This window comes from Cynocephalus volans, chromosome 12, assembly GCF_027409185.1.
Source record: "Cynocephalus volans isolate mCynVol1 chromosome 12, mCynVol1.pri, whole genome shotgun sequence".
NCBI classification, from domain to species: Eukaryota; Metazoa; Chordata; class Mammalia; order Dermoptera; family Cynocephalidae; genus Cynocephalus; species Cynocephalus volans.
In genome coordinates this window covers 67,290,848-67,307,509 of record NC_084471.1, presented here as the reverse complement: position 1 = coordinate 67,307,509, position 16,662 = coordinate 67,290,848, and the positions used below count along the sequence as shown (strand labels likewise).

At 52.7% G+C, this 16,662-nt stretch overlaps 1 protein-coding gene across 1 annotated transcript; it reads right to left on the bottom strand.

Moving 5' to 3' along the window:
• Positions 1-5,188: 5,188 nt before the first annotated feature.
• On the bottom strand, positions 5,189-12,517 carry KRT78 (keratin 78). The gene is made up of 9 exons (XM_063074890.1): positions 12,152-12,517; positions 11,514-11,728; positions 10,411-10,471; positions 9,860-9,955; positions 8,879-9,043; positions 8,396-8,521; positions 5,842-6,062; positions 5,542-5,576; positions 5,189-5,460 (listed from the first exon to the last, which is right to left on the bottom strand). The coding sequence occupies exons 1-9, from the start codon at positions 12,515-12,517 to the stop codon at positions 5,189-5,191; spliced, it is 1,557 nt and encodes a 518-aa protein (XP_062930960.1).
• Between the last annotated feature and the right edge of the window lie 4,145 nt (positions 12,518-16,662).

Sequence of the window (16,662 nt, the reverse complement as noted above, 5' to 3'; positions counted from 1 at the left end):
GAGCATTGGGCAATGGGCTGCTGGAGAGAGTGCCCAGGCCTGCTCTAGTCCCACCCTCCAGCCCACAGCCTCATGGCTTCCTGGCAGGTCCAGGATGGGGGGCACAGGTGACAGGTGGGGGGGGCAGCTGTTCTGTTGTCACACACTGGTAGACCATCTGCTGGGTGGAGACCCTGTGCTGGGCAAAGTGGATTCAAGGACAGAAAGAGGGTCCCTGCCCAACCATGGGGCCTGGGCACTTGAAGAGGTAGAAAAGGCCTGGGCTCCTCAGGTAGGTCCCTTAAACCTGGGGGCAAAGCACACTCTTCTGGAGGCTAAAGAGAGGCAGGGGGCTTCAACCATCAGCTGAGACCCCTGACCCTCTGTCCCATGGTGGAGCCTCCCAGAGGGCCCATGCACTTTGGAGGGAGCTGGGGTGGGAGGAGGATACATGCCATCCTGGCTGGAGACAGGTACAGACCCAGGAAGTGTTTGTTCAGCAAAAGCCCAAGAGGCCCATGCAGCAACCCCATCACTCCCATCTTCCCCTGCCCATCAGGGGCCCAGGTATCTGACTCAGAAGGGGCCAGGGTGCTCCTTAAATCACTTCACATCGTCCCTCCACTCCATACCCACCTCAGGCTGCTGGGACCAAACACAGCCCCAAGCAAAGCCATAGAGACTTCAAGTGTGAGGGCTGAGGGAGTGATTGAGGAAGTGACTTTGGAGACTGACCCTCCTCACCCCCCTCATCTTTCAGCAAGAAAAAGGGCCAAGAGAGGGCAGAGACTTGCCAGAGCGAAGGAACAGGGACAGCACCTGCTGTGCCCCCACACCCCACCAGGCCAGAGCTAAGATGCTCACCCAGCCTGTCTCCCCAGGATCCCAACAGAGGGGACAGGGGACTGTGACAGAGGAGACCGGCCCCCTCCTCCTGTCCCCACAGCCCGGGGAAGGCAGGCAGAGAGAGCCCGCTCCATTCCCAGAGGAGGCTGTGGGATCTTTTCCTAGGGCCACTGGAAAACTGTAAGTGGCTCCCAATTGCTTGAGAAAGTTGAACCCAGCTCCCAGGAAGGAGGCAGGTGAGGAGCGCTCACGCACAGAACTATTCCCTTAATGCCCCAGAGATTATCCTCCCTGCTCGGAGTCAGGATACCAGGCATTTGGGGGAGCCACTGAGAGATGAATCCCCACTGAGCTGTGTGTCTTGGGGCCTCTTTCCCTCTGCCTATAAGCAGGGCCTGCCACAGAGGTCCTTTGGAAAAGAGAGGGCCTGCGATCCCCGCACTGAGCTGCCACTTCCCACTGAACTTTGTCTCCTTCCCTCGGGCTGCGATCACTTTCTCAGCCTCCCTTATCTCTCCTTGGGCAGCGTGGGAGACCGTCATGAGTGGGGCCTGGCCTCCAGGATGCGGCTGTGGGCCCCCTGGGCTAGAGAGTGATGTCAGCCCTCTGAGTCACTGTGCGGCGGGGTGGTGGAAGTGGGAGTGGGAGTCGGGTTGTAAACACGAATTTCACCCCACCCCAGAGACTGACACTCACTCACGCCAGTCATTCCCACTTACTTCCCGAGCATACTCTCTGTGTCAGGCTTTGTGCTGGAGGTGGTGAGAGGCACACAGATGGCCTAGGGACCACACTCACAGAGCTCACATTTGCTGCTTGGAGACAGCCTCCCTTCCACCAAGGCAGGACAGCTTACTGGTTCCCGCCAGGCAGGGGAACGGGAAGCCACTTTTCCTTTTCCCACCCTTACTCTCCACTCCATTTTCATACAAAACATCACAGCTCAGACCTTCTTTCTGCAGCCTAAGCAGAAACTGCTCCCTCCCCTACTGCCCTTCACAGAGAAGGAGAGCTGTTACCTGCTAGGGTACCATCTCTGGACACTCTCACCTACCCAGTGTCCCTCCCTGCTGGCAGGACACAAGAGCAGAGGGGATAGAATGCTCCTGCTTCTGCTGCTGCAGAAAGGGTGAGGCAAGGCAGCTGATAATGTCAATGAAGGCCGTAATGTGAGGCAGGGGTGAGGAGCCCCCATAGAGGATAGGGCTTTCTACGCTGATAGTAATTGTTTTAGTCAGCATTTATTGAGCACTTGTTATGTAGCAGGCAGAGGCCTAAGCACTTCTATTCAATAACATATTTCATCCGCACACTGGTTATGCTCCGTTTGTCCCCTTCCCACTCCACCTGACCCTCATGGGCTGCTCCCTTGTTCTCTGGCTTCCAGCTCCCTTGAACAAAGGGAAACACCAGCAGATCAGCCAGAGGGAGAGAGGTGGGGTATTTCTTCCCGGCTGCCTCCCTGCTCTTCCAGGTGATCCCTCCTCCACAGTTCCAGCAACTCTGTTATCTGGACATTCCTCTTCTCTTGTTCTTCAGCTCTACGTAGCATGACCAGCTTGTCCTGACTTTCCCAGGACTGCCCTGTTTTAGCAATGAAAGTCCCCTCAGCCTGGACGCACCAGGACAGTTGGCCACCCTGGCCATAAGGGTGGTAATGACTTCCCGCTGTTGCCAGTGTCTGGCCTCTCAATCTTTGTTCCCTTTGTCCACCCACCCCTCTGTAAGTAGTCCTTTCATTAAAGTCAATTTAGCTCTCTCAGGCCCTTGCTCCCAAGATGACAAAGAAAACAAGGAACAAAAAGTCACATGCCACCTATTTGCTGCATGAACTGTCTCCAATGTGTGCCCAATGACAGGACCATTAAGTAGTTCATCATTCAACATTGTGGAGGCCACAGCGTCAGGGACATTTCCTTAGCGAGCATCTTCCACGCCATGTGCTTCCCAAGCTGTCTGTGAAACTGCCTGACTGCTGAGCGTGCCATTCACAGTGCCATTCACAGGGGGGTGGTTAGGAATCCTTCTCATGAAGCTGGAAAGGACTGAACACCCACACCCCAATTTAGACCACCAGCTGCTGCCCCACGACCTCCCCCAAATCCCAAGTAAGGAGCTGAGTCCTTAAGCACTAAAAAGCAACTATCCTGGAAAAAAAGATAAAATGGAAATTATACTTTTTTTTAAAGTCAATTTAATTGAACTATCTGGAGTGAATTTTGTTTCCTGCTGGGATCCTGAACACGCAATCCCCACACAATCCTGTGAGGTAGGTACTATCACTAATCTCTTTTCACAGATGAAGAAACTGAAGCATGGAAAGATTACATCATTTGGTCGAAGCCACACCACTAGGAAATGGCAGAGCTGGTATTTGAGCCAACAATTCCAGCCCCAGGCCCACAGTCTTATCCACCCATGTCTCCTTCACATGAGGCTGAAAGACTTATTTTTGGATAGTTTTGAGGGAGAGACCCACAGATCTGAGAAAAGGGCTGCCCTCCCCTAAAACAAGGAGGAATAGCATGCCCTCCCAAGCCCAGTCTATGGAGGTGGAGGGAGCCAGGTCCCCACCTGGGTCTGGAAATGGGGAGGGGAAGGAGCACCTCACTGCAGGTGACCACGCGGCCACTGGGAGGTGGAGAAGGCAAACCTCCCAGCCCCTTCTGGCACCAAGCCCTGACTCCCATATTCCTGGCTTCCTGCAGAGCTTCCTGAAGGAGAGGAAGGAGGAGAAATTTCCAGCTTCATGTTCAGACCAGGGACGAGATGGGAGCTGAGGGGTCAGGGAGTAAGGGCATAGTTTCAGCCCAAGTCCCCATCAGAGCCCCCAGGCACAAGCTGAGCTGCAGATACTGAGCTGTATCTCAGGTGCTGGGGAAGAACCTGCCCAGAGGTCCCAGGCTAATAGAGAAGCTGGGTCCCCAACCAGAACCAGACACAGAGCCCAGGACAGCAACAGGTGCAGCCAGACTGAGCTGGGAACACGAAGGATCCAGAAGGTTCAGACATGGGGAGGTGGGGAGGTTTCCACGAGGAAGAAAATGTGGAGCAGACTTGGGAAGAAGGAGGAGCAGGGATGAAGGCGGCCCAGGTCACGACTGGAACCTATTATAACAGGCAACAGATGAGGGAACAAGCTACATGAGCTGCTGAAACATCAGTGGAGATAGGGGAGATGGAGGGCATCCCAAGGAGCACACCGAACGGCTTGATAGAATCCCCTGATAAACTGTCTGGGATGCTTGGACAATCACAGGTATTCCACAAGCTGCCTTCTGAGGAGAGTGGGCTGGGGAGCTATACAGCTTTTGTTTTGTGAGTGAGGTCTGCAAACCAGGGGCAGAGCTGAATCGCTGGAAGGAGCAGCCAAGAAGCTGCACATTGCCACAGGAAGCCTTCATCTCTGCCCTTCAGCCTCTCCTCTAAAGGCCGTTTAAACACACATTTAAGGCTATGGCTTAGCTTCAATGATAAATTGTTAATCGGCCAGGACATCCCTGTCCAGGAGTACCAGGGCCAGGTTAAGGCTCAGAGATGAGCTGTGGGGGGAGGTAGCAAGAGCCAGGCTTGCCACCCTGGATAGAGCTGGAGTCAGGGCATCACTGGGATGGGACTAGAAAAAGGAACAGGACCCAAGGGGTCCTTGCCATAGGTCCCCATTTCCCAACACAGGGGATCTGAATTAGTCACAGGAGGCTGGTCTCTGGCCCTGGAGGCCAAGGGCTCTGAGAAGGAAGACCTGGGTCTCATAGGTTGTCGGGGGGAGAGGATTATGCTGGTGATGCCAAAAGCAGGCAGGGCAGAAGAGACATGTACCCACGGCTTGTTAGAGTTTGCACTGAATAAAATTTGTGAGAGGGAGTGAGGAAAGGGGCGAGAGATGAAGAAAGACCTGCCCCGGGTGAGCTGGGCACTGCTTCACTTCTCAGGAGAGCTAGAGAAAGAGTCCTAGAGAGGCAAAGGAAGAAGACAGATAGTGGCTCTGGGTTCCAACCTCCAGGCTCTGGTCAGTGGGCCTCAGGCCTCTCCCCTCCCTGTAAAGGGTGATTTTTGGCATAGGGGTGCAGTTTGGCCATGCCAAACCAGGAGTTTTCCAGCTCAGCATGAAGGCCGTGGAGACAGGAGAAAATGAAACTGGCTGGCTGAGGACAGGAGGACGTGGCGCCGTTGATAAGCACAGTAAGGCCAGGCTGGGCCAGCGCTCGGAACAGCAGGAGATAGGCCTTTATTGACTTTCCCAGAGCCCCCGTGGGCCAGCCTGAGCTGTGGGCAGTGAACACAGAGCTGACCGTGCATAGCCGGGTGATGGGGTGGGAGCAGGGCCGAGTGGGCTCAGGGAGGAGGTGGGCTGCCAGGTCACTCAGTATGTGATGGACGTCTTCAGACTTGACTCGACCGTCTTCTTCAGGATGGTGCGGCAGCTGGAGCCAGAGCTGGAGCCAAAGCCAGAGCCAGACACAGAGCAGGAACCCAAAACAGGGCCTTGCCCAGAGCCCGGGATGATGTTGGAGCCACCAGTCACGATGCTGGAGCAGCAGGACCCAAAGCTGCCTTTCCTGCCTCCAAGTCCACAAGTGCCCACCAGGCCTCCACCAGCTCCTCCAGACACAATGGTGCCGCTTCCCGTTGTGGCTGCCAAGAAATGCACCAGAGTCACAGCAGGGTCCTCAGTGCCCTATGGGGATCCCACTCCCCAAATCCCCTAATACTCACAGATAGTGACCTGGCTGCTGCACTCCCCAGACATCCTGGGGGAGAAAAGACAAGAAGAGGATACACTAAGAAAGGCTGCAAAGAAGTCATCACCAGGCACCTTTAAGCCTCACCTACCTTCTCAGCAGATAAAATCCACAATCCCCGATTTAAAATCTGTCCCAGCAGGGTTGGTTGCCCTTAGTGACACAGTGTCAGGAAATCTCTCAGAATCTCTTTTAGCAAGGAGAGCACGGTGTTGGCATTCCATCCCCCTCCCCCACCCCAGGCACAAATCCCCAGGTCCCTCCACCTGCCCACCTGCACTCCTCGCCCTCCAGTAGTCTGCGGTAGGTGGCGATCTCCACGTCCAGAGACAGCTTCGTGCTCATCAGCTCCTGGTAATTGCGCAGCAGCTGGGCCAGGTCCTGCTTGGCCATTCTCAGAGCAGCCTCCAGCTCATCCAGCTTGGCCTGAGCATCCTTGAGCGCCAGCTCCCCACGCTGCTCGGCATCGGCCATGGCCACCTGCAGGCCGGCGTTCTGGGAGGGGATAGAAATGAGGGAGGAAATGGCTGTACATCCAACACAGCTTCCAAAAGCACCTACTGTGGATATAACTTGAGGCCTGGGGTAGACCATAATCTCATGAACTCAAAATTACCTACAGCCACCAACCTGCCACTCTCCTCATTCTGAGGGACAGCATCACCTCCTCTGTTTCCTTACTTCCTATAGTGGGTTAAATAGTGTCCCCCACAAACTTCTATGTCCACCTAGAACCTCAGAGAGTGACTGTACTTGGAAGTAGGGTCTTTACAGATGTAATTAGTTAAGGATATCATGATGAAATCACACTATATTTAGGATAAGCCCTAAATCCAATGACTGGTGTCCTTATAAGTAGAAGATAGGACACAGAGAAGACACCATGCGAAGGTGGAGGCAGAGGGGGGAGCAATGCAGCCATGTGACAAGGGATGCCAGGGAACTTCTGGAGCCATCAGGGGCCAGGAAGAGGCAGAGAAAGACTCGCCCCAGCACCTTCAGTTGGAGCATCACCCTGCCAATGCCTTGACTTCAGCCTCTAGAACTGTGAGAGAATCAATTTTTGTTGTTTCGAGCCACCAAGTTTGTGGCAATTCATTACAGCAGCCCCAGGACACTAATACACCTCCTTTGCCACCTCCTCAAGCGATCTTCCCCCATTTCCTCCCCACCCTCAACCCTCAGCACTTTACCAAAATCTCTCCCAGGGTACTTAGAGCTCTTCCTTTCCTATATGGATCATTATCTATAAGACTCATCTTGAGGGCCATCCTGGTCCTTAATATTTTTAGGATAGTCCCATTTCAAATAGTTTGTCCTATTGTCATAGTATGTCAAACCATGTGCCTCAAATTTTGATTTGAAAGTACGGTCTCTGTACTTACCACTCCAATCCAATAGAAAACTCCTAGAGGAAGGACAAGATCCCCATCTAATTGGCCTTACAGTAGGTCTGTTCTTACATCTGGTTCAGGAAAGAAGGAACTCCCTAAAGGCTTTCATTATTCTCTTCCCACACAAGCACCCCACGGACAGGAACATAATCTCCACTCTGCAGATGAAGCATCTGAGGCTCAGAAAGGCAATGAGTGGCAGAGCTGGGACCTAAACCCCTAATGCAGGGCAACTTCCACGGGGGGTCTGGCGCGGGGGAGCCCAGTTCCTCATGCTTGTGCAGGAGAAGGAGGAGGGGTGGCACTGCATCACCAAGAGGGGTTCTTACAGGAAAGGCACATCACTGTGTGTGAGGAGCTGTGATTACTAGGCCTGGCTACTGGGGAGACATTCATTAAGTGTTGTTCCTTGGGCTCTGAAGACCGTGTGCTTCAGAATCAGCTGGATGAACTTGTTTAAAAAGCACATTTCTGGGCCCCACCCTTAGAGATTCTGATTCCCTAGGTCTGGCGGGAGGTCTGGGAATCTGCATCTTTACAGACATCCCAGGGGATTCCAGAGCAAGGGGTCCAAATTGAGCAACAGGACCTGGTCACGTTCATCTCAGATCTTGCATCTCACTCCAAGGAACACCAGCAAGGGTGGCATGGGGTGAATATGGGTTCTGAACAATCTATGTGTGTTCCAGGAACCTCCCCAGAGGGCCCTGCTGGGAGTGGATGGCTGTGTGTGACTTGGGCGTCTAGCCACAGTGCCCGAGGAAACCCCTGACTCTGGTTCTGCTCTCCACCCTCTGTTGATCCAAAAATCAGTTCTTTGGGTTTGAGAAATATGAGTACAAAGATACTTGGCAACTTAAGAATTTATGACCCTTCACATCTAGAAGTGAGGTTTCCAGGAGGAGCAGAAACCCCCCTCCCTCTCCTTCCTCTACCTGAGGGATCAGCCCCAGCCCTGCCGCCCATCTGCCCATCTCGCCTGCTCTCTGAGGTCCTGGATCTCCACTTCCCCATCAGGGGACCAGGAAATTCAGTGTTAGGCCTTAAAGTCTCTGCTGGGCTTGAGGAATAAGAGTCAAAGGAAGAGATAAGGAAAGAGATGAATTAACCCTCTCACCAAGAAGCCAAAAACAAGCTGTGCACCTGAACATGGACTACAATGTGAACAGTCCCCCCAGGGCTGTGCCTTGCAGGGGAGCTGTCCCAGAAAAGCCAACACGCAGGCTAGAATTCAGAGGAGAAGGGTTGAATTCATCTTCGGTGGGGCTTGAGGTTCTCTCCTCCCCAAATTTTCCAGAGCTCCAGCCAGTTATCAAGGTCTTCAACACGAACCCACTGGCAACACTGGTTGGGGGAAGAGAAGCTGGGAACAGGAGAGGGGACTGAAGGCACAAGGGCAGCAGGAGAAGGGCGCGGGGGTTCTGCAAGCCCTACCTGCTTCTTGAGGTTCTCAATCTGACTCTGCAGCCTCTGAATCGCTTGGTGCAGTTGGGAGATCTGGACTTTGGTTTCCTTCATGTTGTCCCCATGACACTGGGCAGATGTCTGAAGCTCCTGGTACTGAGTGGGGAGCAGAGTGACACCATTAGTTGAGAGGACCACCACTGTGACAGCAAGACCGTGGGGAACACCGTGTTTGGTGTGTTTGGGGATGCCCCCTCACATTCTCATTTGGAATGTGGGTCAAACACTTGAGACCAGGACATGGTGGGATGTGTTGCAGGAGTCCAAGCTTGTCTCCCACGGTTTCCCTGCATTGCCTACCTCCTGAAGAGAGGAAATGGTCCTGCCCACCCGGCCCTGGACCTCCAGGAAGGTTACCGGAACTGCTCCAGTGGGACCAAAGTGGACGACCACATGGTGTGTGTACATGGAGACCTAGCCATTTCCAGCATGGGACTGCTCCCAGTTCAGCACCTTGGTCTGGTACAGCACCTCCGCCTCAGCCTTGCTAGTCCGAGCGATTTCCTCATACTGGGCACGGACCTCAGTGATGATGCTACTGATGTCCAGGCAGCGATTGTTGTCCATGGACAGCACCACGGATGTGTCGCTGACCTGGGTCTGAAGCTGGCCCAGCTCCTGCAGGGAAGACTGATTAGGTGTCCACCTGCCCCCAGGCTCCCTCTCCCTTGCAGCCCAGAGTGGATGAACAGGATGCCTGAATTTCTGCCCACACTCCATCAGCCGGTGCCCTCCTGCACGCTGGGTGGCATTCTGGAGCTCCAGGTCATCATCTAAAAAGGTGGTCTCTAACGACTCTCACAGTGTGGACATTAAAGGAAAATGGGCAGCACGGCCCCAAATCAGCTGGTCTCCACCACGGCGCTGACCTCTTATCACACTGCTCCCCGTCTCACTCCCGCTGTCACAGCCATGTGGCCTGCTTCCATTTCCTCAAAGACACCAGTGCGCTCTGGCTGTGGGCTGCCAACTCTTGCCAGAATACCAAACCCACCTGCGTGGTGAACTTCCTCACCTTCAAATCTTCACTCAGATTTTATCTCCTAAATAAGGCCTACCCTGACCACCCTATTTGAAATTGCCACCTGCCCCACATTTCCAATCCTCCTTTCCCAGTTCTAATTTTCCTTTTTCCTAGCATTTATTACCTTCTAACATACTACATAGTTTATTTACGTGCTAAGTCTATTGCTTATTGCCTGTCCCCCAATAGAAAGCAGGTTTCATGATTTTTGTCTGGTTACTCACCAATGTTTTGCCAGTACCTAGCAATTCACCTAATAAGTTCTCAGTAATTGATTGTTTAATGACTGAATGACCCAGAATCTAAGCCACCCTACCAAGCTTCCCCTCCCGGCTACTGCCCTGCTAGCCACAGGGAGCCCAGCCACCCGCCCTTCCTTTCACTGCCTCCTTCCTGTCGCAGATCCTCACTTCTTCATACAGACGCTTCAAGAAGCAGATATGCTCTCTCAGAACCTCCAGCTTGCCGTCCAACTTCATCTTACACAGGAAAACCCCATCAACATCCTGGGGACAGGGAGACAGACACAGTGTATCCTCCGCTTCCTCGTCGTGGGCCTTCGTCTGACTCAGGAGTTCTGTTCACACACTGCCCAACACCTACCCACCACTGTCGCTGGAGACCCACTCCTTCCTCCTCTAGCCCCACCCTGCCCTGACCTCTCCTTTGCCTGACACTAACTCACACCGCCTTCAGGAAGCCTTCCCTGATTAATCTCTACCAGTTCTGCTTCTTCCATTCTCTCCCCACCCTCTCCCACCGTGACAGCCAGAGCTCGTGAAGCAATCTCTCTGTCAAAAGTTGTCTCAGGGTCCCTGTGTCTAGGTATATGTCCCATTTCCCTGCAGATAAAGTGAGTCCTGAATCAGGACTTCCCACCCTCGGCCCTCACAGCCTAAGTCAAGGCTCCATGCATGGTGAGTGCTCAGGATCTGAGTGAACACTTGACCCCTACCCTCACCTTCTTGAGGACCACAAAGTCATTGTCAACTGTTGCGTGCTTATGGGCCTCCTCCTCAAACCTGCCAAAGCAGTAGAAAATGACACAGTCTGAGGTGCTGAGATCAGAGCCCATGCCCCACCTCCAAGCGTGACTTCCAGGAAAAGGACTCCTTTGCCTTTAGATGCTCCAAAGCAGGACACACGACAAGCCCCCTTCTCTCCTTTCCTATCAGGAAGTTTTTGTGGGCACTCTGTAGAGTCCCTGTGCCACTCTTTCAGCCCATGTCCTCTTAATGACAATAGGCCACATTATTTCACACTTTATAAGGCACATTCAAGTACCATTTCTCACTTACTACTCACAGCCATCATCTGAGGTAGACAATTTGGGTTTCATCAGAGAGATTATATGACTTGGCCAAGATGATTAGGTAGCTAAAGCAGACCTAAAACCAGGTCTCCTGGCCCCAATCCTGGGCTCCTTCCAGGGCCTTCCTTCTTCTACCTCACATCCCATCCTCCCGATATCCCTGGGAGGTAAGAAGGGAGGTGACATTTTCCCCAGTTGACAGATATGGAAACTGAGGCTAGGAGCTCACAGCTACTCTTTGTCATAGTCATCCCGGCCAAGCCCCCTGTTAGTCCAGGGCTCTCTCCACACCACAGGGGACCTGTGATGTGAGTCATGCCATGAACCTGTAGATGGTCCCAGTAAATTTATTCCCTTCCACCCCTGAGACCAGAGAACATGAATCACTTTAGCCCACAGCCTGCAGAACAGGAATTTCTCAAGAAAAAAACCCACTGAGGCTTTGTTTAAATAAGCCTTTCCCAGACCTGACCAGAAGCATGGGCCCTCATGGCTGGGACCTGTAGGAACTGGGCCACAACCCACTGGAGACAGTTCTCCCTGATCTGGGCAGGGGGGTTGCAGGGCCTCCTTTCCCTGTAGTAGGTGGGGCAACCTGGGAGTCAGAAGGCACGGGGATGCAGAGGGGATAGAGAGGGGCAGGCCCTGTGTCTCTCAGCACCCAGCATGTGGGAGACCCTCTGGCTGACAGACCCAATCCAAGTCCTCCCAGACCCCTCCCAGACTCCGTGGGGAAACTTCAGTTTGCCTACTTGGCTTTATACTCCTCCTCCTGGTCCTGGCAGGTCTTCAGCTCAGCGTCCAGAGCCCCTCGCTCTCTCTGGAGCTTCTCCAGCTGCTTCTGGAGGTGGGCCAGGTAGGCCTCAAAGACGGGCTCCAGGTCCCGGGGGCTGTCACTCACTTCCAGCTGCTGCAGCAGGTGCCACTTTGTCTCCAGGATCTTGTTCTGCTGCTCCAGGAATCGCACCTGCAGCACAAGCAGAGGGTCCCTGAGGCTCCTGTGGGACTCCTTGGGCACAGCCTCTGGAAAGTAAAGCCTCAGGGACCCTCCAGTCAGCCCGACTTCCCCTGCCTCCCAGCCCAGCCTGGGTAGGGGGAGCCTCATGCCCTTACATGAGACTCTGAGCACATCAAAATGATTGGATAGATTAACAGGGAAGGGTCCTCCCACTGCTGGCCAGCTGTTCTTGGCCACTGAGCCCCAACCATGGAACAACAGAGCCTCAGCACAACCAGAGGGACTCCAATTAGACCACAGAGGGACTCTCTTGCTGAAGAAAAGATTAGAAAAGTGGCAGAAGGAGGCCAGATTTCCCCATTCCCAAGTCAATCAAGAGCAGCTCCTCTGAGTGAGGCACCGAGGCAGGAGCTTGGCTGAATTGACCCTCACCTTGTCAATGAAGGAAGCAAACTGGTTGTTGAGGGTTCTGATCTTTTGGGTCTCCTGCGTCCGTACTACCTGGAACTGGGGGTCAATCTCAATCTTCAGTGGGGTCAGCAGATTTTGGTTGATGGTCACTTTTTGGATGCCCCCCAGAGAGCACAAGGAGAGCCCAGGCCCACCCCTCCTCTCCCCAAACTGTAACCCCATCCTTCCCCCTGACCCCCAGGTCCTCCCACGAGAGCCTCCTCGGCACCCCCCAAAGGAACTAAAGCTCTTGCTGCTAAAACTGCCCCTGCCACGGCCCCCTAAAAGAGCAGTACAGGCTGAGCGAGCACTGAAGCCCCTCTGGGCCTGGCACGAGGAGAGAGGCATGGCAGAGACAGACGGATGGTCACCCAGCTGCAGACAGACGACTGTCAAGGTTGTGAGTTCCTGCCCTGGGGCCCTGGCACGAGACTTTTATCCCCTCCCGCACCTGGGCTGGGCCTTGGAGAGCAAGATGCTCTTGGCCTGACTATGTCTGTCCCTTGGCTATGGCTGACTTATTCTGACACGCCTGGAGAAGAGGTGCCCAGTATGTGCAGAGCCCAAGGAAGAAGGAGACCCAGACTCTGCCTTCAGAGCTCCCAGGCTGGTGGGAGAGATGGGCCATCCCCAAACACAAAAAGCAGCCCGAGATCTGGACTTCAGTGCTGGGGGATGGGGAAGGATGGCCTGAGCAGTCACTGAGGGCACTCAAGGAAGGCTTCTTGGAGAAGGAGACAGCAGGAGAGGGGGACATTCAGGAGGAGAGGAAGATGCAGGGGTTCAGATGAAGCATCAGAGCGCCCCGGAGATGCCAGACAGAGGAGAATGAAGCTTCTCAGGGAAGAATCTGCCTCAAAGATTTGGAGGAGGAAGGCACTCGGTGGCACTACACATCCAGCAGGCTAATGAAGGTGTTACTGCTGTCACTGGCTAAAAGACACTCCAGGATTTGGAAATGAAACTTAAAAACAGGGTTCCAAGTCCTGCTGCTTGCCCAACCCAGCAATCATCCATGAGGCACCACCCCACTGAAGCCAGGCACCTCCATCCAGGATCGCATGGAGCACAGTGTTTCTGAGCCCACCCGTGTCCTCGCTCCTGCCACAATACAGTGCTGGGCCCATCGGCTGGAGTCAGGCTCTGCATTTGCCAGGTTACCAATCAGAGGCACTCTGACTCTGAATACAACCTGCATTTAGAAAAATTCTCTTGGCAGACTGGGAGAAGAAACAGGAGATTTGGGGTTCCCCGCAGGATAGAGCCTGTCTTTGATCTGAAAGTCTAGTTAGCGAAGGAACAATCCAGGGTTCACCTAGTAGTCTAGGACAATCTCCCATCCAAGGCAGAATTCCTTGTAGGAAGATGACCAGCGGCCTCCATTAAGCTCCTCCACTGCTGGTGAGCAGAATTGGTCAGCTCTGATTTTTAGGAACTTCTAAAATTTCTTGTTTACATGTTGGGAGGATTATTTATCTCTGTCCCTCTCCCCTTTTCTAGAGCCTGGGGCACTCGGGGAAGCTAGGATACTGGGGCCTTTGACAGTGCAACTCAGAACAAGGACAGAGACTCAGCACAATGAACACGCAAGAGAGATGTGCTATGAGGAAGTCAGTCAGCAATTCGCACAATCCCACAGACACTCCACCCCAGGCCAGACCATGGTGAGTGTGCCTCCCCTCCCTTGAGAGGATTAGAAGCCCCTTCCTCCTTCTCCATCCCCGGGCAGCACCCCTGAATGAAACTGAACACCAGATGACCTCAAGGGGAGGAAGGGGTGGGGCCTTCAGTGGGGAAAACAAAAGAGTTCAAGGAGTGCTGGGGGGCCTGGTGAGAAAGAGAAGAGGACAGAAAAGATCCAGGAGGAGAGTTAGGTGCATGCATGAGGAGAGGGAGGCCGCGGGGAGCAGCCCCAGAGTGCACAGACATGGGTTCAGTCCCACCGAGGACACACCTCCAAACCCTCCCTGGGACCACTTTGCCAAGGCAAGGAGTTTTGCCTTCCTTCCAAGCCCCCTGAATGCACTTGAGAAAGGTCTCCGTGGACTGAACTCTACCACTCCTCCCTCTTAATGTTAAGGGTGGAGGGCAGAGGTCACACTTGGGCTGGGGCCAAATCTACCTCCATGGAACTTCCCCATATTTGTAGCATTACAGAATATTAGAGTTGGGAGGGAGCTTCACGTTCATCTGGTCCAGTGCATTTGTTTTACAGCTGAGGACTCTGAGGCCCCATCGGGTGTGGGCGGGACATAGAGACTGTGCACCTGGGTAACCTAAGAGTTTGCACCAGATGGCCTCTAAGTCTGCCTTGGCCCCTTACTGTGTGATCCAAGGGACTTGCCCAAGGCCACCCACACAGCTCCTCAGGCTGGCAGAGCCACACGCCACCCTGCTCCGACCACTGCCCCATGGAACAGCCCACAATGGACTGCCTCCATCTTCCAAACTTTCCAAGACAACACCACTAAGCATTAGCATACCTCCACGATGTCTTGTCCACCACTCCCCCAGCTCGGGGTCTGACATACACCAGGCATCAATAGGTATTTGTTTTAAGAGATGAATTTTTACCATGACAGTTATGCCCAGGGACCTTCTTGAATCCCCAGATTTACAAATGCTGCTGTAACAGACGCTTCTTCTACTTAAAAATAATTTTTAAAAGACCACACAGTGATGGAGAGAATGACAAAACAGTTTGGAGGTTGAACCAAACCCCTCACCAGCTGCATGATTTGTTCCTGCACACAAAGGTGCACAGGGAGACCCTGATTTGTGTAGCAGCAAAGGTACAAATGGCTCACAATGCAGACTCAGCATTAGATCCAGCAACGCGAAGGCTCTGAGGCGTTACATCGTTCCTCAGTCTTCCCTGCTCCCCACGCCTCCTGCTCTGTACCCCTCTTGCCCTGGTCCCCACTTCTAGGAAAGCCCCTAGAGGGGGACAGCTTCTTGCAGCTCTCCGGGGCCCCTTCTCTTGACGCACCACCCTAAGTTCATCCCCGGCCACAGATACAACCCCCCAACCTCTTTTTCTCTAATTGCTCTCAAGCCTATTCTTGCTCATGGAGTTGATTTTTTTTACCCAAATATCATTTATTCACTTATTTAACAAAATATGGTTGAGCAGATACTATGTGCCAGGCCTTGTGCCAAGAGTTGGGAATTTAACTGAGACAAAGGCCCAGCACCAAGAGACCTTAGAGTCCAATGGGGAAACAGATGTTAAACAGGTGCTTAGACAAGTCTTTCATTGTAATTATAAGGAGAAAAAAATATAGGGCATGGAAGAGGCCTAACCTAATTTATCCCCTAGTTTATTCTCAAACATGCCAGGAACACTCCATGCACTTGCTGTTTCCTCTTCCTGGAATGCTTCTCCCAGATACCCACAGAGCTTGCTCCTGCACCTCTTGCAGGCCTTCATTCACAAGTCACCTTCCCTAGCTGTCCTAAATCAAAACAGCAACACCGAGGCCATACCTTCTCTGCCACTTCTCATCCCCTTCCCAGCTTCATTTCTGTCAACTTAGCATCTGTCACTTCCTAACATGCCGTGTGTTTGCTTACTCATTTTGTTTGCCAGTCTCCCTGCCACTAGGATGTGAGCTCCATGAAGGTAGGGATTTTCTCTCTCATGCTCACTTCCGTATTCCCTGTACTTAGAACAGTGCCTGGCATCCAGGAAGTGCTCATTAAATATTTGTTCGATGAATGGATACCCATTCAGTTTCATTTTGTAGATTTCCTGCCATCTTTCAACCTCTGGAGATCCTTGTGATTCTCAGTTCTCTTCTCTGAAATGTTATTCATCCCCCGACACACACCTACCCACCCAATCTGGGGAACATCCATACATTTAAGAAACATGGTTTTGTTACTGTGTGAATATGTACGTGCTATTGAGCATCTACTATTAGCTGAACACTGAGCTAAGTGATACATGAGATATGAGAGGGATAAGGCTTCTTCCCACCCTGAAAGAATACCTAGTTCCATAGAAGATAGACACATGGACACAGAAAATCAAGAGGGAAGAGGATCTGAGAGGGACTGCCCTGGTGGCAAGTTGGCATGGGGGTGAGATGGTGGAGATTCCGCTTTTCACCCTGATCCAATGGTGTGGTCTTGGAAGAAAGCAAGACCAAGCCCTGTGGCATGCCACTAGAAACCCTCCCTCTGTTTGGGAAATTACCCAGCTGTACTTTTATCCAGACCCCATTTTTCCCATCTTGCCTGCAAGGCCATCAGAAAATTGATAAAATGTCTCGGTGAATCCCAGAGAGCCTTTGTCTGATCTACAGTAACTATCAAGTTAATATTGTTAGTGAGCTATTTTATCCAATGATAAAACAATAAATGGGACCTACGTGACAGACCCCATTCCAAGAATTTCACGTGTACAAGCATTTAAATTTACATGTCAACATTCCATATATTAAGCACTTAATCCTAACAGCCCTATGAAGTAGGTACAATTGTTATCACCA

Excerpts from the sequence above, each read along its gene's own strand:
- KRT78 (XM_063074890.1), bottom strand. The coding sequence starts at position 12,517 with ATGCCTCTCTCCTCGTGCCAGGCCCAGAGGGGCTTCAGTGCTCGCTCA. Across the intron at positions 10,472-11,513 it reads GAGGAGGAGTATAAAGCCAA|GTTTGAGGAGGAGGCCCATA; the intron begins GTAGGCAAACTG and ends CTGCTTTGGCAG. Across the intron at positions 5,461-5,541 it reads CAGCAGCCAGGTCACTATCT|CCACAACGGGAAGCGGCACC; the intron begins GTGAGTATTAGG and ends ATTTCTTGGCAG.